This window comes from Amblyomma maculatum, chromosome 1 (assembly GCF_055883805.1).
Source record: "Amblyomma maculatum isolate TAMU_Amacu chromosome 1, ASM5588380v1, whole genome shotgun sequence".
NCBI lineage: Eukaryota > Metazoa > Arthropoda > Arachnida > Ixodida > Ixodidae > Amblyomma > Amblyomma maculatum.
The window spans coordinates 42,025,734-42,048,275 of NC_139344.1; the positions used below are offsets into that span (position 1 = coordinate 42,025,734).

General features: G+C 41.0%; 1 protein-coding gene across 8 annotated transcripts in view; it reads left to right on the forward strand.

The window, feature by feature from the left end:
- Window positions 1-17,324, forward strand: part of Piezo (piezo type mechanosensitive ion channel component) — a 146,900-nt gene extending 129,576 nt beyond the window's left edge. For all 8 annotated transcript variants that reach the window (XM_084588011.1, XM_084588014.1, XM_084588012.1 and 5 more), the window contains 6 exons: window positions 1,104-1,251; window positions 2,630-2,677; window positions 2,743-3,074; window positions 8,827-9,232; window positions 12,779-13,380; window positions 15,557-17,324. In XM_084588011.1, coding sequence (XP_084444137.1) covers window positions 1,104-1,251; window positions 2,630-2,677; window positions 2,743-3,074; window positions 8,827-9,232; window positions 12,779-13,380; window positions 15,557-15,821 — 1,801 coding nt within the window. In that variant the 3' untranslated portion in view covers window positions 15,822-17,324. The remainder of the gene's footprint in view (window positions 1-1,103; window positions 1,252-2,629; window positions 2,678-2,742; window positions 3,075-8,826; window positions 9,233-12,778; window positions 13,381-15,556) is intronic.
- The last annotated feature ends 5,218 nt before the right edge of the window (window positions 17,325-22,542 follow it).

Here is a 22,542-nt window from a genome sequence, read left to right on the forward strand (position 1 = left end):
AAAAATGTTATGTCAGCACTCTGCAGTATGCTGTCTTAAGTACAGAATAGCATCACTGTAAAGTTCTGCTATTATGAGAGTTTCTTGAGACACTGTAAGACTGGACGTACATTGGTGTAGATGTATGAATCATAATTTTGCTTTTATGCATTTCAAACAAGTGTTTGGAAAGCCATATCTTGGACTAATTATTAGGAGATCAATTCAGAAAGCTCAAATCTGTGATCATAGGCCTAGGTTTAAAGCTAGGGCACCCCTGTATTTTGATCTGTTTGGTAGAGCAGTTGTACTGAAGCGTTAGGAAGACAAGTACAAGTAAACATCTGTTCACTCTTGCAGAAACAAAAAAAAAAAGGTAGAAAGATCTAGAATAGAAATATAGAATGCAGAGAGGTAGAAAGACAGAAGAGGAGCCTTTGATAAATCGAAATGTTATCGTTCGAATGTATAGTTTCACTCAACTGACGTGGCCTTTTGTAGGGCAGCACTTGGGGTGGCCACACTGCAAGCTTAATCGAGGTGACGAGCCTCATTGTGTGCATTTCTCACATGACACCATGTGTAGCAGAGAAGATGGCGTAGCTTGGGCTTTTTCATGTAGTCGGGCAAAAAATTTGCTTCATAGTAAATATGCACACTTCACTTGTCCTCGGTTTCCTTCATGAAGCTGGTACAATGCAGCCACATGAGCGTAAAGATAATATTGTGGAGTGTTTAGAAATGTTACCAAGTAATATTTACTTTTGGCCTATAGTTGGAAACTGACAACTTTGTATGTATGCACTTTGTTGCTTTAATTTTGGTGCTAAACAAAAGCAGTAGGTGTCATTGAAGCTTGTTTTTCACTACAACCTTAATCTCACAGCTCATAATGTTATTTTTTGACTTTGTCTCTACGATACTTGCAGTTTTTCTTTTACGTGGTACATATACCTCTTTTTTTTTTTATGTATTGTGTTTAATGCATTGCGGTAATGTATGAGGTAATGTGTGGTTTTCATTTCGTGAAGGTATCGTTTTTTATATATGTGATTGTTAAAACAGAATTTATCCTATGCAGAATTTTTGCGCTATTATATTTCTTTGTCTCCATTTTTCTGCAGCATATCCCGCTATGTGGAACCGTTTCGCAACTTCTTTGAAAATTTGCTGCACCCAGTGTACAGGGTGACTACGGATGTTTATGCCTACATGTTCTTCTGTGACTTCATCAATTTCTTCATAATGGTCTTCGGCTACTGGGCCTTTGGTGTACGTATATATATTCTGTCGTACCATATTTTACCATGATAGGGTACTGCATTCTAATCACTAAGACAACACCTTCTCCGGAAATATGGTTTTTATAAGCTAGAACACACACATGCATGCACACACAAAAAACAAAAACAAAAACAAAAAACAAAAAGAAACAGCTGGAACCATCACCAGCCGATTTTGCAAGTAAAATGTGTGGTTCGACAGATTTTTGACATGCATCAGAGTCTATGCTACGTTGACATTCACTAAAACAGTAGAAACCTGTCCTTTCCAGTAAGGACGTTACTAGGCTTGAATCGACTGGTAGGAAGACTGAAATCCAATTTTCTTTCTGATTAATGCATTTTTTGCTGATGGACAAACTGCAGTCTTGCCAAAAAAAGCCAGTCAGTTTTTGCTGAGAGCAATAATTTGATGCATTCACAATGTATTGCCCCTTAGGCACTAAAATTTTATGTGCAACGTTTGGTTGCTGGTCTTGCGTATTAAGGCGAAAGCCTTCAGAGGCTCATGGAAAGCAATCCCGTGCGTAAGAGTTGTGCGCGAGTTCTGTGCACGAGATCTGTCAGATTCCGCGAGATTAGTTCTTGTCTAGTGTTCCTGCCATCTACAATCCCACACTTGAACGCGCGCCAAGGAAACCACGCAACAGAAGCGATGGTGTACAGTCCGAACTCACATTTGCCGGAGAAAGTGTGACAGATACTGGGCCTTTCCTTTCTTGTAAACCAACTATAATTATATGTAGCACTGCGACGAACGTCGATGAGAGGCAAATGATCGGAGAGGATGGGTAGGCTTTCGCCATTCTCCTCTTTCAGAGACATCTAAGAGACCCTCTAATTTTTTCTTTCATTCATCGTGGATTTTCGCTTTACAATGGACAATGACAACAACGCCGATACCGGCTTTTTGTCTCTTTAGGTATTTTATCGCTTTCAAGTTTGTTTTTTTTCAGTTTGTCTAGTGAGGGCTGACAGCATTCCACATTCATGGCGATACCTGTATAGGAGGCTTTCTTCGGGGCAGACAGCATTCACATCAGTTTCATGCACTGCAAATGATAACTTGTGTTCACCTCCAGCCTATTGAACATATCCTGATGGGCTTGGGAGGTGGGCACAAGGTTGAGAATGCACCCTTTGCAGTCATGTGAGCACTCTCAAAAGTCCAGTGTTCATGTGCACATTATCTTGGCAGGCCAGGGAGTGCACATTCTCAAATATATATCTGCCTTGTGCGGTTATATTATCAGACGGCTAGGGCCTATGGAGCACTCCTTTGCTGTTGGGGGAGAGTGGTGGCGGGAAGAGAGATTGGACGTTTTCTCTTTCTATAGTGTTTCTCATTATGGAAATTTCAATTGCAGACTGGAGGATCTGAAGATGGTGTTGCTTCATATTTCCAAAAGAACGAGGTAGGTGGCCACATTTTTCAAGTATTTGTGTAGTGCTTGCAACACGTGTCTAATTATGCTTGCAGGTTCCTGTGCCTTTCCTTATCATGCTGTTGGCCCAGTTTGCCCTTATTGTGATTGACCGGGCACTCTACCTGCGGAAGTATATCCTGGGCAAGCTTATCTTCCAGGTGTTCATAGTGTTTGTCATACACATATGGATGTTCTTCGTACTGCCAGGCATTTCTCAGCGATCCTTCGTGGAAGAAAAGAACTTGCCTCCCAAGCTGTGGTATTTCATCAAGTGCATTTACTTGATACTCTCGGCGTATCAGATACGCTCGGGCTATCCCACTCGAATCCTGGGGAACTTCTTCTGCAAAAAGTACAACTACATAAATTACTTCCTATTTAAGGGGTGAGTACAATTTGTATATGTATATATATTTTCTCAATTTGAATCTGAGCATTCGCAAAGACTACTGGGCAGATAGCTGTGGCTGGCATAGGCCCTCGCTTCCACATTCTTACTGCAGAATAACAGAACAGGATTTTTGTTGGAAATCGTTGGAGTTCAGTTTAGTTATGCAAACAAGGCAACAGAAATGATCAGATGAGAATCAGGACTGAAGAAAAACGACCAACAAAAACTGCCTGTCTTTAAAAAGTAAAAATATATATATATTCGATGGGAAATAAATTTCTCTGCCATGGTTACTTGATGCCCTGCTGAATCCCGCACTTTTATACCACAGTACTGAAATAACTAAGCACTCTACATAGGCATTACAGGTTATAAGAAAATTGAAATTGATGTGTCTTTCACTTCTAATTTTCCTCTTGGATAGTACACAGGGGTTTATTGAAAGTTGATGATTATTGCGAACAGTGTACTCTTGCCATCGTCATTTCAGACAGCAGAGGAAGAGGCAGTCACTATATGCTGAACAGAGATGTACTTAACTGATATGTGTTAGAGCAAGGATGGCAAGGGTGCTCAATTGAACCCTCTTGGCTTTCTAAAGGAAGTGCTTTGACTTCTGTTCTTCCTGCGTAACATGCATGCAAAAAAAAAAAAAAAAAAAACCATGCTAAAGTAAGCTCCATAAAAAATGCCCACGTTTAGTTGATGCTGACTGCCTCTATAGTGAAGTAATTATATGAACCCTTTGGCATGCCATGAGCTGGCACCTTCTGGTGTTCACTTTTAATAATGCATTTTGATATTGCTAGTTCCGTCAGCCATGACATTTGGCACAAAATTTTGCACATTTTTGCTAAAGAATAACCAGTGGTGTTTGATTTTGGAAAACGAACATGTTCTTTCTTAAGGCCTCAATATATTATTTAGTTTTTTTATTACTGAACTGAACTGAGAAACGGCATTGTAAATCATCGCAACACAATCAGTTAAAAACACAAAAATAAAAGGTGAGCTCTTCTCTCTACATCGGAATTTCTCTAAGGGGGTGCGAGGAGGTATTTTTTTCTCCACTGCCTTCAGCGCCTCTGGCGGAACTCCGGAGTGAGTGCTAGTTGAGTTGTGCCCCGCTGAAGGCTATGGCTACAAGCCATACGGTGTCCTGGGATGGTGGCTTCAAATGGCCACTGCACTGCCACGACAGTGGTGCAAGGGTTCCAGAATGTTGTCAAATTGAAATTTGATAAAGAAAAGATGGGGGTGTAGGCATACATTGGTCTAGATGTGTGGCAAACCCAAAATGCACTTTTAGGAATGCAAGGGCTTCATTTTGAACCCAGTTTCACCACTCTTGTTGTAGAGGAGCCAATTCATTATTGTGCCTTTTCTGCAGAGAACTGTATAAGTAGCTCATGACTCTCAGTAGTATGCCAAATGACAATGAAAAAATGAGAAAAACAACCTTAGGTTAGGCAAGTTTACATCACAAATTATTAGTACGTAGTTGACAGTTAAGTAGTTGGGATATTTTTCAGTCTAGTTGTTCAGTCAAAATATCAAGATGTACATCTGCAGTCTGTCTTTGTAAGGCAATATTAGTGAAAAAAAAATTTAATTTCATTGCAGTCTTCAATGCATCCTAAAATAAATACAGTAGAGCCTCGTTGATGCACTTTCTAGAAGAATGTGTGGCAGAAAGGTGTATTATTCAGAAGAACTTAAAATCTAAAATCACCTATATATATATTGAAAAATGGAATTGAACGGCGGCGCAACAAAGAAACGGACATAGACAAGAAGGGGACACCACATGCGCACACTACCAACTATTTATTAAACGGAAAGGTGGCATATTTATGCGTCCATCTCAAGCATCAGACTCGTCGCCACAGTCCGCTCCAAACCCAACACGTGAACGCCGAGCAGCGCCAACAGGAAATCAGAAAAGATATTTCTAACCTCAGTGAATAAACTATCAAAAACGGGAAAAAAAACATTTTTTTAAAACGGAAGGCAGGCCATATCTCATAGCAAATGCAGTGTGGACCGAAAACAGCAGAGTAAGACATGAGAAGCAACCAGCCCGAACCCTAGCAAATAAAAAATAAAACGATAAAACAATCGTAGCAAAAGCAGAGTCAAAACAGATAAGCAAACGCAGTCAGAACCCTAAGCCAACAACAAAAGACGATCGTAGCAAAAGCAGAGTCAAAACAAATGAAGCAAAAGCAGCTAAAAACGATCGTAGCAAAAGCAGAGTCAAAACAAAAGAAACAGCAGCGGTCAAACCTAAAACAACAGCAACAAAAAGCACTGGTAGCAAATGCAGAATCAAACGAGCGACGAAATTAACGACCCGCCTAACTAAACATCATAAGGCCGTTAAAAATTCCGGGCTTAAAGTCGCACAGTGCATGCCGTCACAAAAAATTATCAAGGAATGAAACTTCATTTCTACGGAGGGATACAGACGAGTCGCTAACACAAATGCTACCCTTTTTTTTGATCATAAAGGCTTAAAGAATTTCCCGTGCTAAATGATCGCGACTCCTGCCCAGAATCCTTATACCGTTAAGCATTGGCTCACAGTTGCATTCTTTGCAGTGGGTAGACAAATTTAACCCGCCTCCGTTTTCTAACTATTTCTCATGCTCCCGTGCTCTGTCGTTAATACAGCGACCCGTCTGGCCTATATAGACCCCTCCACACGTCAGTGGGATTTCGTAGACCACTCCGACGGCACAGGAACAGTAATGCTTGCCGTGCCTCTTTTCGCACAGGGCTTTCTTCTTCTGCCAGATTTTCCACACTGCATTTGCTATGAGATATGTCCTGCCTTCCGCTTTAAAAAAATGTTTTTTTTTCCCGTTTTTGATAGTTTATCCACTGAGGTTAGAAATATCTTGTCTGATTTCCTGTTGGTGCTGCTCGGCGTTCACGTGTCGGGTTTGGAGCGGACTGTGGCGATGAGTCTGATGCTTGAGATGGACGTATAAATATGCCACCTTTCCGTTTAATAAATAGTTGGTAGTGTGCGCATGTGGTGTCCCCTTCTTGTCTGTGTCAGTTTCCTTGTTGCGCCGCCGTTCAATTCCACCATGCACCAACTCGCCCCCCAGGCCATTATATATTGAAAAATTTGACGCAAGTACTGAAAAAGCATTTACTGACACTTTCACTTTCTATAAAGGCCAGTTAGGACTGATTGGTGTGCGATCTGAATAGCTCTTTGTTTCGATGTTCATGTACATATCGGACACCCCTTGTTGTCTAGATCAGGAAGTAATGCGTATAATGAGCATGGAAGCACTTGGCGAATGCAGTCACTTTGCTTCATAATAGAAAATACTATGTTTAGGAATGGAGACTCAAGAGGAAAACAAACAAGCAAAAACTTTCTTTTTTTCACTGAAAGGCCTGCAAAGCTGATCATTTCTTCATTGGCATTGCTGTTTGCTTTTAACAGATAATACTGTACAGCGTGAAAGTCTAGACATTCTCATTGCAGTTTGTGGTGTTGTAGTATATAAGTATTTTTTCTAGGCTTCAAATTTGAACTCAACGTCCTGTCATGATGCCACACAGAGGCATACACCATCCGCAATATTGCAGGGCAGTCTAGTGAAATAGGTTGGTGAGAAAATAGAATTCCAACAGTTTTATTTGCGCTTATTGACTAAAGCAAATGGTGCCAAATGCTTTGCCTCTCTTCATGTCGATGCCTGCTGCTTTCAGATGTCATCATAGATGAGGTATTTAGATGGAAGGTTCCTCACCAATCATGGAAGGCTTTGAGTTTCAGAATTGAAACTTTGTACTCATTCGCAGTTAAATAAGGCTCATCAACAAGCGCAGCGTCACTGTCCCCCCCATACTACTTCCTCTCCTCCCCCTCTCTTGCAGTTGCACCCCTAACTCTGCACTTGGTGCAATCCTCACCCCTCTAGTGACACTACTGCCGCTAACCTACAAGGTGCTGCCGTATATGCAGCCTAATTATGGTTGCTCAAACTGCACAGTGCATCTTTAAATCCCAAGCAGCAAATTTTGGACACAAAGAAATTTTTTCTTTGACAGAACCACCTTCCATAAACATTTTACGGCAGGTTTACATGTAACCGAACAGGGCTGATGCACTTTTGTCTAGATCTAAATGGGATGTACAGTGTCCTGGCTGTGCTTATTGTTAGCATGTTAGCTTAACCTAAGCTGAAATGTGTGGTAACTCATTTTTCTCGGTTTGAATTGCCACGAGTGTATTGCCTGTGAAAGTTATTGCAGCGTCAGTATAAATCTCAACTTTTTAAGGTATCCAACAAAATGATAAGTCATTTACTTAAATAGTACCGGACCTAAAATTGATCCTTGGCAAACCTCAGTAAGAACCATTTTGCAAGTTTTAAGTGATTTACCTTCAATTGAACTGAACACATTACGATGGGACTAACCTTGCCCTATAATAATATGGTCAGTAACAGTGTTATAGTTCTCTGAGATTTTATTGTGCTCGTATGGTTATGCATCTTTACACTTTTTATGAGTTTGCACGTTTATTTGTACTGTCTTACTGCAGCATATGTGTGCTGAATCTTGTTTAGGTTATGTCAGCATGTAAATATGCCTGTGTATGTGAGTTCAGATTGTATCTGTGATCAGTGTGCATTGAACTTTGTTACCTGGGGCAGGAGTTTTATCAGGCCATGATTCTTTAGCTCCTGCTCTACTTTCTCTGTAGAGAGAAATGAAATAAAAAAAGAAATGATGCTGTTTAGTGAAACTTTAGTAGAATTAAGAATAGGTTACGTGATTGTATATTGTCCAGATATAAAATGCTTTATGCTTTTTGTTATAAAAATTCAGTATCTTATCTTTTTATGAGTATATTTCCAACTTATGCTGCTTCTGCTGATACATTTAAGTACCTCTTAAACAAAACAAAAAAATATATATTAATGCTTTTTTTTTGCATGTTTGATTTGAATTTTAGTGCTATTTTGCATACTTTTCTCATTGCTGACGTTTATTTGAAGCAGTTGGAAAATGCACAGATAAAACAATTTCCTTCAATATGCTTGAAGGATGAAAGAAAAAGAGCTAACTTAGTTAATAAAGAAATTTAACTAACCAACAGTGTGTAATGAAACTTATATGTAAAGTTATTTGCCACTACATGATCACATATTGATATGCTTAAATTATTTATTGGAAGCAGCATACACTATGTTATAAAAGAAGCGGGCATTTAAATTAGCATTTTTGCTTTTTGGTGCATTTTCGCATGAAAAAGCTTGTTTAGAAGAGTGCTGTTGTTTTCATATCATTGAATACAACATAAACAAACACAAGATGGTGGAGCACATCATACTATAACACTGTTACTCTGCAAAATAGGTATCGTGTTATCACAGAAAATGGTTCAGCTGTAGGCTGCACTTTTAAGGGTTTAACTTCATATTTAGTTTCTCATTTCCTGGATGCACAATTGGTATCAGTAAGTAGTCATTGTTCATACTCATAAATTACATGTAAAAAATTCTTGCCATTTCTTAGGTGCCATCAGTGCAATCACTGTGAAATTTAGTACTTGGATGGAGAGCTTTTCATTGTGTTTGAAGAAAAACTTTTCAAAATTACTACTTAGCCCCTAAAGCACAGCAAACTTTTAGAATAACTTCGTTCACTTGAGCATTTTAGGTGTTTTTGAGTGTTTTTTTTTTAGAAATTAATTTCTTTTTACACTTGCCTGCAGCTACATGTTGATCCCATTCTTGTATGAGCTGCGTTCACTCATGGACTGGATTTGGACGGACACGAGCATGAACCTGACCAACTGGCTCAAGATGGAAGACATATTTGCCAACGTGTTCCTGCTCAAGTGCCAGCGACGAGCTGAAGAAGAGTATCCCACACCTAGGGGTTCTCGACGTTCATCACTCACGAAGTATGGGTTGGGTGGTGTGATGCTTTTTGCCATTATCCTGGTCATCTGGTTCCCACTCCTGCTTTTCTCACTGGGCAACACGGTTGGCCAGACTCTTCTTCCACATGACTGTACTGTGGAGCTGAGCCTTGGTGGCTACGAGCCAATCTTCAAGATCAGTGCACAACAAGGGAACCTGCGACAGCTCCCTTACGACAGCTGGGTCAGACTGCAGGTTAGTGCCACTCTTCTTAATAATATGCCAATCATGCCTACGCACCCGCCTTCACCTTTTAATTTACATTTGTTGTGTGAGATGAAAATTTGTCTATATGCACACTGAATGTGGGTTTCTTACAATTGGCTTCTGCATGCCCGCGCCATGAAGTGATTTAGGGTTATAAACATCAGTGTTGTCTTGCTAAAACGTTAGAGCAAGAAAGGCCACAGTGTAGTTATTCACTATTGCACAACAGTAATGGTCAAAGTAAATTACACTTCAGACATTTTTTTTTTTTATACAAAAATGTCTGACCCCACCTGCAGTGAGGTAAGCAACAGAATTGTTTTTACTAAAAAAAAAAAAAAAAAAATATTCATCGAATGTGTGGCCAGTAGTTATTGTCACTGCTGGCTAGCCGTGAAACTCCGATAGTGAAAGTGGCCAGGCCTATCGACGAGGGCCCTAGCTCATATCATTGCCACAGTTTTCGATACGCGCATGTCAGGTGTATGGGCTTTTAATGCTCCATGCAGTCAGGGAGATATTTACACTATCTCTTGCCCTGTCTGTGACATCTTGGCTTCCTCTCTCAGGAGCCCCATGTGCAGTCTTGAATGCGGGCTTACCTGCATATCCCAAGTGACCAAAACGAGATGGTAAAACCCGTGCTAGATTTGTGAATGTGCAGTGTAAGTGTCACTGAAAGGATGAAAAGAAAAACTGCACGCTTTAGCAGTCTTGTTTTCATCACGTGCGCAATGCAGAAAAGGCACTTGCAGAATTTTGCATGAGGTTCAAGCCTAGCGGCATCCAAATGTGTTCAGTGGATCAGATATGAATTTAACAACATATTCGATTTGAATTGGAAGTTTCAAATATTTGCACATCCCCTAGCAATTTGCATTGAAGTTCGTCAGGACAGCATCTTTATGACATCAGTCTGTTGACCAGAATGAGTGTGCTAAGCTATGGGTATGCTGTTTTATAGCGGGTTTAAAGCTTTTTCCTTAATGAGGGTTAAAGATCTTCTTTAATGTCCAAGATTTGTTTGATAGCAACTTTAAGGGACACTAAAAGGCAATATTGTCTTGCTCAATTGAGAGATTAGTGTCAGATTTGGCTGTCTTCACTTAGCAGAATCTTTTTGATGTTCAATAACTATTAGGTCCTTATCTCCATCCCATGTTAGTGCTTTTATTGTGTAAATACCTGAAGACTTTGGCTGGTCATCTCTTTTTCGATTTCTTTCTAGTCTCCTCAAACAGGATTTTGCTCTGTGCCTCAAAGGAAAACTGACACGTACCCCCTGTACAGCTTGTCTTTCTATGAAACCCTCAGAGCTAATCTGCCCACCATTCTTTGGCTAAGCACAGTACCGCATTCACAAAAGTTGGCCTGGAAGCCAGCCCGGAGCCAGTGGCGTCGCAAGGGGGGTGCGGTCCGCACCGGGTGCAGCACTCAGGGGGGTGCAGTTTGCTGGGCAGTGAGAGGGAGGAAGGGGCGAACGGGGAGGGGGGGCAAATGAAATATTGTGTAAAGACAACAGAAGGCGCGCATTAGTACCGCCGAGACACTGACTAGGAAGTGTGATCTTGTAGAACGAATTATTCTCTTGTGAGGAGTTCTTGAAAACACATGCCTTAGTTTATGCCAAAGATTCCACGCCATTTTAACATTGGGCTGGGCCTGTGTACATTTTCGTGCGCTAGAAACACCAGCATTATGACCAAAATTGGCCCAATACCCATCGGAAACTCCTGCGTCGCCTCTTGTTTGTGTGTGTGCAGTTCACTCACCTTTCCCAAGCGAGGACCGCTGGCAGTATCTCTCCGGTAGCCTTTTGTCTTGTTCATTTATCTCCTGTGCCTTCCTCGTTCCAGTCACAAATCCGTCTCACACTTTCAAAACGTCGAAAGACATGAAATGTCTGTTGCTCAGTGGAATTGGAAAGTCTGATCACTAAGCGCTGACTAGAAAAAAAAAATAATGACAAAGAGGGCACCTATAGCGAGGCCAGGTGCTTTAAAAGGGTTATAGAGAATGAATGTATCCAACAGTGGTCACATAGTGTATTATGCGCTAACCTTTTTTCTCTGAAAAGGCGAAGTCTTTGTTAAAATGAGAAACTCAACTGAAAGCGCTAAAAAAAAAAAAAATGACCGTAGAGACGCCTACAGTCTTCCAGCTCCAAAAGGCCCTGGCGCTTAATATTTTCTGTTTTTACGGCATCAAGTGCACATTGGTAACTTTGCAGGAGAGCAGAAAAGTTAAATGCAGAGAATACAAGGTAAAAGGCTTTCACCTATGCATATGGCATGTGAAAGGCTCTGCTTGGGTGCGGGTGACCCTAGCGACGCCACTGCCTGGAGCTTCCATAGTCTTTGTTTTATTTCATATCTAATGTATTCCAATGGTGCTCTATTCTTTATTATGGCTGTGTTCCTTTTTTGTCAGTTTACACACTTAGATATTTGTACCTCTCTATGCTTTATTTCAGGTCCCTGTATTCATGCTGTTCTAGTCCCGCTATCATTATATATCATACCAGTCAGTCATATATGTCGAATATATATTCAGTAAAGGCCCCGTTTTCTCTTCACCTCTTCCTGCCTCAGATCAGCTTGTTTGCCCGCTCTGTGCACTGTCGATGCCTGTCTCTCTTGAATTCAATTGCCTCTTTAATTTCTGCATTTTACGAGCTTCAAGGCTTCTTTCTGCCTTTCCAGTGTTATAGTTATTTTGGTCCACTTTTCCCGTTTTTTTTTTCTAATAAAGCCAATTAACTTATCATATCCTCAGTCTTTTACAGCAGATTGTGCTACTTCTTTTTTTCACTAGTTCCACAATGCCTGCCACTTATTTGTTGGTCAAAAAAATTTTCTTTTTATCATATCCTAACTCTGCTAGCTCTGTCATTCTGTCTACAATGGCTCGAGTAGAAGGTAATCTGTTTATGGTCACTCCATGAGCTGTACAAAGCTTCGTCTATTTTCATCATATTTACTTTTTCATAAATACCTTCAGTGACAATGCCATAGTCAGTGCTCAGATGTCTGTTCCCTGATTCCTGCATTTACTCCTAACATTCACCCTCTGTATTAATTATGATGAGGTCATGTTTTTCACACAGGTCTAATAAGTGTGGCATTGTAGTCTATGTGCCCATCAGATGACATGACAGTGTAGGAGTGCCATCTATTGATACTGTGGCCACTGAGACTTGTGTGACATGTAGGAGAAGCGGTTTTGTTCCCAGTTGTTTTGTCTAATAGTCAAGAGGTTTGCTGTTTTGCGTGATTTACGACATCAAAAGCAATGTTGTGACATTAACGGGGGAGTGCAAAGAATTTAGGAGCTTCATTTGTGATTTTCTCAGCAGTGCAGTCTTTTTTTTTTTTTTTTTAAATAAGAATGGCTTGTAGTTTTCCAAAAGACCAATCTGCCAGCTTAATGTAGCTTTGGGCTTTCCTTTAGTGACCCTTTAGGTCTTCTTTCAGACATTGCTGCCTTATATAGATTCACTTTGCAGCGTTATGATGGTAGTGTACTTTAATCCAGGCGGAATACAAGTCCAATGCGGCAGCCCAGGCCTTCTTGGCTAATTATGATGCAGCCGACGTTGCCGTGGTAACCTTGAATGGCAACTCAACTGCAATCTGGACAGTGAGCCCCCCAAGCCAAGAAGCCCTCATAGCAGAATTGAGCCGCTCAGCTGTGCCTCTACGCCTCAGTTGGGCCTTCTCTCGCACAGTGGACAATACCAACGCTGAGAAGGTGGTGAGCAACGAGCGCACTGTGCAACTTTCGGATGAAAGTAAACGGCAGAGCCTGGCAGAGATGCTTCGTGGAACACCCAACAATGTCACAGTGCCACCAATCCTGCCACGCTTCCTGCTAGTGCCCCGCAAGGGCAAGTCGGATGTGATTCGGGCCCTGGACACGCCCGGCGTGGGACCATACCGCAACTTGACTCTGCGACTGCGCACGGGAGCTTTCAACAACCTGAGTGCTCGCAGCGAATGGTGGGAAGTACAGGAGCACTGTACGGAATCGTATCCATACCCATTCCTGCGCGAGGAAAGCTCATGCACTGACCTGAGCCTGGTTGTCTTCAATGACAAGGTCTTCCCACAAGCCCTCTCTCAACTAACTGGATATGGGTACAGTTCCTTATGTTCTGTTTTTTCTTTTTTTGTGGTGAAAAACTTTCGCTAAATAGCAGGCAACTTACTTGGAAACATAATGCCTTGGCTGCTGCTTTGACTGTATCAAACATTAGCAGAAGCACTAATGCAGTAATGTACTAACTCAGTTACGTAGTAGCAGCTTACTGTGGCTTAAAAAAAGAAGTGCCTGCACATGCAAAAGCAGGAAAAAAGGGAAGGTTAAGGGGGCAATAAATTGTGCATTTGAGTAGTGAGCAGGGTAGAGCTAAAGATGATTTACGTTTGAAGGCCTGCTAGAGAACATATCCATCTGGAATTCAGAGCTGCTTCTGTAGTTTATTAAAAGAGCGTAGTCATAAACTTTTGGAGCTGTTGAAGCTCTCATATTAACTTAATTAATGGGGATAATCAGACTGTTTTCAAGGAGCAAGTGTAAAAAATATATTGGTTCAAAACGGCTGTGATATGTCTTCGTATTTATGACCATGTGTAGAGTTCAGACAACACTTTCGTGCTGCCAAATACAGGGTTGAGTTTGTTTTTATGTTAAAAGTACTTGCTTTAGTTGCCATGTGCACCATAAAACCCAGCATAACATGGACAGCACAAATTCTATGGTGTTATCACTGGTTTGGTAGAGCATGGACCTGTGCTCCATCACATATGTACAACCTTTGCCAAAAGGTTGGGGCCTGTCAGATTTGCATTTGAGTGACAAGGTTGGACAGATAGTGCTTTTTAATCATTTCATGTCTGGTGTGACTGGCGCAATAAGGTGCAAAGCTTGTATGTAGCAGTAGTAGCAACCTTTGCTTTGTGTGACTATTGCCAAGTGTTGCTTGCTTGTTAGATTACAGTCATGGATATGTCTGTATAAGCCTTACTAGTTCAGTACTACATGCACACAGCATATGTGCCACATGCATTGCATGCGTATGGCTGTGTGAAAGCAGAACAGCCTGACGGTCACTTTAATGGGCAAAAATAGTGCTGTCTGAACTCTACAATGGTCCTCCACTCTTCGGATGAACACACAAGCAGATAGTTGCACTCTTCAAAGTGCCATTGTATTCGGCATGGCCGCACATCGATGCAAAGTGGCACAGGCAAAGAAGGACCCAGGACTTCATATGGCCAGCCACATGCAGCCGGGACCGATGCAATGGCGCTCCAAAGCGAGTCTCCATGTGCCCATGTGTTCACCTTATGTGTGAGCACCCTGTGAAGTATGCATACACTGCAATGTCACTGAATTAATAATAATGATAATTGGTTCACAGGAATGAAAAGGCGCAGTATCTGTCACACTTATTTCTGTGGACACCTGTACCGCACAGTAAGGAAAGGGCAGAAGGTGGGAATGAAAGTGGAAAGAGAGAAAGAGGAGTTGGTAGTGGAGGGCTGCAGAATAATTTCGACCACCTGGGGATCTTTAGCACACAGACTCCTCATGTTTCGCAGCCGCCCCGGTCGGGATCGAACCCAGTTACTCCAGCACAGTAGTCGGGCGTCTCAATGAATTTCCTCGACAGTCTATTCTGATGTTTTAGAATGTAATAAAACGTGTCATGTGGACCTTTTGCCCTCTTACAGTAGCTTAAGCAAAAAATTCTCTTGAGGTCATATAATCTGCTCTTTTTTTCTGTGGTGGTTAGTTTTGAAGCCTCGTTTTTAAAGGGGTGCACAGCCACCTTCCTGTAGGCAAACCAAGCATTACAAAAAGCAGATGCATACTGGAAGGAAAATTTCACCAGTGAAGCTTTTTTTTTTTTTATTCCTAATATTATCAGGACCTCGAGGGAACAAGTAGCGAGGTGTATATTCATTTCTGTAAGAAAAATCATCATTAATGACATTCAGAGGGTTAAATGCAAATGTATTGTCAGGCTTAATACGATTAGCAACACACTGATGCTGTCCATGCTGCAATTTGTGCTTGTATCAAATTATGCACATGGGGCAGAGCACCAGATATGCTAGAGCATTGCATAGAAACCTACCTTTTCAGTGTGTGGCTAAATTCAGTAATAATTGGCACTGCAGAGCTTGCTGTGCTTTGTAAGTGTGCTCCTTCTGTATGCTCTCTGTTGTATGTGGAACACAGTTGCTTATTTTATACCCATCTGAAACACTCCATGTCTTTTTTCCCTTCTTTTTTTTTTTTTTTCAGAATTGCAGGGTTATACACTACTTTCGTGCTCGTCGTGTCTCGTGTGATTCGAGGCTTCATGGCTGGCAGTGCATTCAGCATCATGTTTGACGACATGCCCAATGTGGATCGTGTGCTTCAGCTTTGCCTAGACATCTACCTTGTGCGGGAAAGCCGCGAATTAAGCCTTGAAGAAGACCTCTTCGCCAAACTGATATTCCTGTATCGTTCCCCAGAGACGTTAATCAAATGGACACGTCCCGCGGATCAGCAACCACTGGCCTGATTATGCATTTCAGTGGATGTCATTGTGGTTTACTGATTGTTGTGGCATTGTAAGGCTGCTGCCATTTTACGGCATTCATGACTGTGGTAGCCAACTTAGCACATGAAAGGTGCTTGCCACATCCTCCCACCCATCTACTTTTTAAATATGTGCCTGCCTACAGTATAGGCTTTGCAATACTTACCCAGTCTTTCTTATTGGATTCTGACTATGCAAAATGTAGTATACTGTTATAGCATGCTATGTTGTTTTGTACGAGATGAAAGCCTTGTCATTTATAGGTGGATGCCCTAATCATGGGCATGTGTCCTGGTCTTTAAAGTTCTGGTGGTGTGGTGTTTCGTACCATCTGTAATATATTTTTGTACTGTGATGCATAGAACATGATGTACATCGCACTCGAATAACTAGTCTTGTTCGATATTGTATATTGAGCTGTACTTGTTTTTTTTAATGGTTAATGTAACGAATTTCCATAGTTCAGGATTGTTCCTACTGATGATGAGCTCGAGTGAGAAATTTAAGCATTTTTATTAATTACATAAATATATTATTGCAGTAGTGCCATGTTTGGGGGGCCTCATGAATTGAATACTGAGATGTTTGAGGTTGACTTTGTTCATATGTGATGAAGCGAAATGAATTGTTATTCATCATTTTAAGCACCTTGCGATTAAAATGTTGTTCTTTTGTTTTTAACTTCGATACTCTCAGTGCTCGTGTCAAATTGTACTTACAAGGTGGAGCTTGTTAAAATGTAACTCCCTCTATTTCAAAAATAAAATGGCACATTACCAATTGTTTTAAAGAACTGAAAAATCTGACCTTGGCTTTTGAGAAGACTGGTCTCTACTCATTTACATTAACTGGCATCTATAAGTGATTGTCTTCATTACCCCTTTGTAAAGGTGCAGTTGTATCACGGCAGATGCCTAGACAAACATTGTGACACAACTAAATATAACAAAGGTTCAGAATATATATATATATATATTTTTTTTCTGACATCTCTTTCCTTGATTGGTTATTTGGTAATTTTGGTCATAATTTTCAGTGTTTGGGTATGTCCTCAAAAAACAGTGTTGCCAAGGTATGAAAAGATCGCTGCAACCTATGCAAATAGCAAAGTGCTTAGTTTCTTTACACATTGTAACATTGGGAATGCTAGTGGACCTCTCTTGCTCTGAGTGCTAATACAGAAGGCTGGAACAATGTCAGCAGTGCCTTTTCTTTACATTATGCAGGGAGACGCGACAAATCTGTGTTGGCCTGCCTCTAGATTACTGTGCTCTAATGATGGCTACTGTAACTAAAAATTGTGGTTTCATGAGCTAGAAATGGCCAGAAAATGAAATAGTTATCATCTCTACTGGTTACTTTTGCATGCAAAATGCTGTGACATCTATAGTTCCTGAGCTTGAATCACTAGGCTACACTTTCATTTGCAAACAATAATTGTAAAGTTCTTAACAGGCTTGAAATACAAGCTTGAATTGAATGCTTTCTAAATCTAATTTCATAGGAAACAAAATGCATCTTTTGTTGGTGAACAAGCGTTAGAATGGTGAGATAAGCCACAGAAGCAATTTTTATTCATATAAATTGGGTCTAGTTCTTGTGTCTCTTAAAATGTACTATAAATTTACTTGCAACATGATGTCTAAATTCATTATTTGTTCCGATCATGGACTGTATTTGTTAAAAACTTTGTGTGGCTCTGCAGGACAAGTTAAAAGTGATGGCTTTCATAAGTGGGCAGTTTTTGCACAATCAACCATCCAGGTCTGGAAATACATGACTTGTGTTGAAAGCTTCTAGTTAGCCACAAAAAGCTGTTACCAAACTGTAGATGTTACTATTTCATAGACTTCATGCAGTAAGTACTTTTTACAGTTCTGATTTTCCTTCATGATCTAGTCATAAAGTCTCGCTAGATGCGTGAACCTGACTCGCATCTTTAATTGCACATACTGTATAGACACTGCTATTCTACTGGCAAGTAATCTCCGTTATTTGTTAGTAAAAATGTCTGCTCAGTATACCTTTATGCATGGGAGCATTCCACAATGCAGTAATGGGATTGTTTATATGCCACGGTAGAAATTTGCTGACTGAAATATTGCAATCTTTCATTGCAAAATTTCCGTTATTGCATTGCATCATGACATTCACTGTTCTTGCAGCATTGAAGTGGACATCTAAATAAAGTGATAAGTCACCAAGAATTTTCTTCACAATACAACATGCTGAGAAAAGTTTTATGTATCATGACTCTGGAGTGCGAATTCTTTATATTTATGGTACTCCTCATCCCGGAAGCCACATACTGCATTGTATTGAATTTATCTTTCCATTTTCATATAGTACTACAGTACAGTTTTATTTTTAGTTTTGTTAGCTGCTGTTGCTGTTTCTGCTGTTGTGAAGAATTTTACTGTAACTTGCAGAAAACTTGTGGCTCTAACTCCCATAAAAGAGAATGGCAGCGTCCACTTTCAGTGGGACAGTTGTGTACAGAAACTAACCCAAGCTAGGAACTCATGTAAAAGGCTTGTGCAACTGCTGGTGTGGCTCAGTGACTATGGCTTTATGCTACAGTGCCCAAGGTCTCAGGCTTTGATTCAGGAGGCTGTAGTGGCTGCACATCTCATGGGGACAAAATACACAACTGTTTATGTACCAGGTTATGGCTGCACATAAGAGCTGCAAGTGACCAAAATAATCTAGAGCCTTCACTAAAGGCCCCTCAGTGGCAGTGCAGTAGTTGGGGCTCTTGACTACTGTGCCCAAGGATGCGGGATCGAATCCCGGCTACGGCGGCTGCTTTTCGATGGAGGCGAAAAACCAGGCACCAATGTGCTGTGTGATGTCGGTGCATGTTAAAGTACCCCAGGAGGTCTAAATTTTTGGAGCCCTCCACTATGGCGTATCTCATAGCCAGAGTCGCTTTGGGACGGTAAACCCCATAAACCAAACCTTCACTAAAGTGCACCCCATAGACCAAACTATTTCTGTCATCATTGGCCAGACTATACCCACTGCACGAAAAAAGCATCTCCCATTTTACTCTAATTAACCCGATCCTGTGCTAGCTGCATCCACTTGACCCCTGCGAACTTCTTAACCTCATCCACCCACCTAATTTTCTGCTGCCTATTATATTTATATATATATTTCTTTAGCACATAGCAATCAGTGACTTATTGTTGGATCAAAACCTTATGCTTCATGTGGTGGGCACGTAAAAGTTGTGCGCTGGATGTGGTTCTTAAAAACACCAATAGCATTCAATGAAAATGCTTCCTAGAATTGTGAACTCGAGGCACGAGCAAAGTTTCCTTTACTGTCCATCTTTCTTTCTATTCGCCACTGCAGTAAAGTTCTTTAACACCGATAGCATTCAATGAATTTAAAAACTGCTTCCTAGAAATGTGAACTAGCAAAGTTTCCTTTACTGTCTATCTTTCTATTCACCACTGCAGAATAGATCATTAACACCAATAGCCTTCAATGAATTTAAAAACTGCTTCCTAGAAATGTGAACTTGAGGCGCTAGCAAAGTTTCGTTTACTGTCTTTCTATTCTATTCTATCTATTCTATTCTATTCTTTCTATTCACCACTGCAGTAAGGTTCATTAACACCGACAGCATTGCTTCCTAGAAATGTGAACTAGCAGTCTCCTTTACTGTAACTGCTTCCTAGAAATGTGAACTTGAGGTGCTAGCAAAGTTTCATTTACTGTCCATCTTTTTTTATTTGCCACCAGTAGCATTCAATGAATTTAAAAACTGCTTTCTAGGAATGCAAACTCGAGGCACTAGTAAGGTTTCCTTTACTGTCCATCTTTCTTTCTATTCACCACTGCAATAAAGTTAACACCGAGAGCATTCAATGAATTTAAAAATTTCTTCCTAGAAATGTGAACTAGGAAAGTTTCCTTTACTGTCTATCTTTCTATACACCACTGCAGTAAAGATCATTAACACCGATAGCATTCAGTGAATTTAAAAACTGCTTATTAGAAATGTGAACTTGAGATACGCTAGCAAAGTTTCATTTACTGTCCATATTTCTTTCCGTTTGCCACTGCAGTAAAGTTCATTAACACCGATAGCATTCAATGAATTTAAAGACTGCTTCCTAGAAATGCGAACTCGAGGCACTAGCAGTTTCTTTTGCTGGTTATATTTCTATTCGCCACTGCAGTAAAGTTCATTAACACCGACAGCATTGCTTCCTAGAAATGTGAACTCGAGGCACTAGCAAAGTTTCATTTACTGTCTATCCTTCTTTCTATTCGCTACTACTGCAGTAAAGTGCATTTGAAGTCTTGTTCCTAAAATTCGTTTATATAATGACTATTGAAGATCGTTAAGCTGATGAACAAAAAACACAATCAGATGACTTTGAAATGGGAAGCAACATTGTCATGAAAGGCTGTAGACTTTGGATTTGAATTTTATTTGGCAACTCCAATGGGGAGCCTTACAGTTTTTAAAAACTAAGGCTGAGCGATTGCAAATGAAATATAGTACATGTTGAAGTTGTCAGCATAGATAATAGGTGTCATCGGATCTAAGGCTGGGTATGATAGATGTCTTCCTGCTCAGAATCATGTAACCACCACAGACATTGAGGATGCTTGCAGAAGGCTTAATTGGTAAAGGAGAAAGACTGTAGATATTCCAGGCAAGAAGAAAAGTGTTGTAATGGTCTTTAAAATCGACATACCATGAACTGTGTCTTTTGGCACATTTGCAACTGTCACTATCTTCATCCAAAGGGGAAGGGGCAGCCACTGTCCTCTGCTTAGTGTGTCCTCATACACCTTTTTGAACTTTTGTGCCCAGTAAACCTGAATTACTGACTGAATATACCTCAAAGGGTGCAGCGCTTTGGAACATGAAATAGCATTCATGATCTGTGATGAATGCCCTATCTATTTGAATGTTCCTGCCTTCCATAGGAAAGGCAAAAAATAGAAGGTTGTGCATCAGTACGCCAAGGAATAAACAAAAACCAGGAGAAGCTTGAAAAAATAAGGTTGACTGAGGGGGGGGAGGGGGGTGGAATTGCTCGATCATCTGACAGTGCAACATTATTGCCACAGATATTTTAGGCTGTTTTGCAGTTTTAGCTTCCACATATATTTATCTTTCAGCAGGCCTCCTGCATATTGAGTAGTTGACAGTCTAACCTTTCTTGGATAGAATTTGTTTCTGCAAGTATGTGAGCAATTGATTATTTACTTCGAGCAGAAATGAAAATTACATTTTTCATTCTGTGGCACAGTTGATACATGAGGCATTAGGGGGTTAACTGAAACTGGTTGGTTGGTTTGCGGGGTTTAACGTCCCAAAACAACTCAGGCTATGAGAGACGCCGTAGTGGAGGACTCCGGAAATTTCGACCACCTGGGGGTCCTTAACGTGCAGTAACATCGCACAGCACACGGATGCCACTTCGTTTCGCCTCCAACGAAAGTTAACTAAAACTGGTTTAATATACACACACATATGTGCATGCATGCATGCACCCACATACACATCGTTATATTGGACCAATATGTACTATAGCATTCTGCACAGCTCCCATTTTCCTCGTAACATTTCCTTTTTGCCAGGACTAGGTAACTGCTCAGCTCTGATTGAAGGAATAGTAGCTTCAATTTTGGGTTGCCCATAATTGGTAGCAACGTATGCAATGGCTGGGGAGTATTTTCACTGCACTACTGTAGTGGCAGGTTCAACTCGATCGGCAGGGTTTCGCATTGCTTAGAGGAAATAAACTCTCCTGGCTGGGCCAATGAAATTGAATGCGGGCTCAAATTTTTCACACAGGTAAATGTAATTTTTGTTTTGCATGAAATTTTAGTTCGGTACTTGCCTAAATAAATTCGAAATCCACATCGTGTATGAGATATCATCATCATCATCAGTCAGACTATACCCACTGCAGGGCAAAGGCCCCTCCCATATTTCTCCAATTAGCCATGTCCTGCGCTAGCTGCATCCACTTCACCCCTGCAAACTTCTTAACCTCATCCGCCTACCTAACTTTCTGTCGCCCCCTGCTACGATTTCCTTCCCTTGCAGTCCAATTTGTTACCCTAAGTGACAGTGAAGTTCCGGCGTATTACCTATTTGCCACGCCTATGCTCTCGGAAGTATAGAGAAGACTATTCAGTGCTTTTCTTGCCCTGCTACAGCAGCTACCGAGGGACGCCCGGGAAGCCTGAGAGCGCAGGATCCCCAGAATAAGGGAAGGGTCAAGGGGTCAACCTCTGGCAGTCTGCATATCGCACCCCATTGTGTATGTCCTTATGGAGAAGCAGGGGCATGCGAGCGGCGATGAAGCATAACCCGCGTCGCGTCCCCCCGCGCTTTTCAAAGCGCTCTATTTGTGAGTGACGATGCCTCATTAGATGGGCCTTGGACGTTGCCTTTCCTTGAAACTAAGTTTACAGATTAATTCTTGGGAACTGAGAAAAGATGTATGTATGGGAAAGCGAGGGTTTGCCAAGTTTCCTGGAGGAAAGAGGGATCCTCTGATATCTCGATAGTGGAAAGTGTATAGCTTGTGCTGTGTTATTTGAGATGACATGTTCTTTCCCTTATCCTTCAGTGGCAGTGTTTTCCTTTCCCCAATTCTTTATGTTTCGATTTTCCTAATGATTTATTGGGTGACTGTTCGTGAATTATTTACCCTATTGGTTGTTG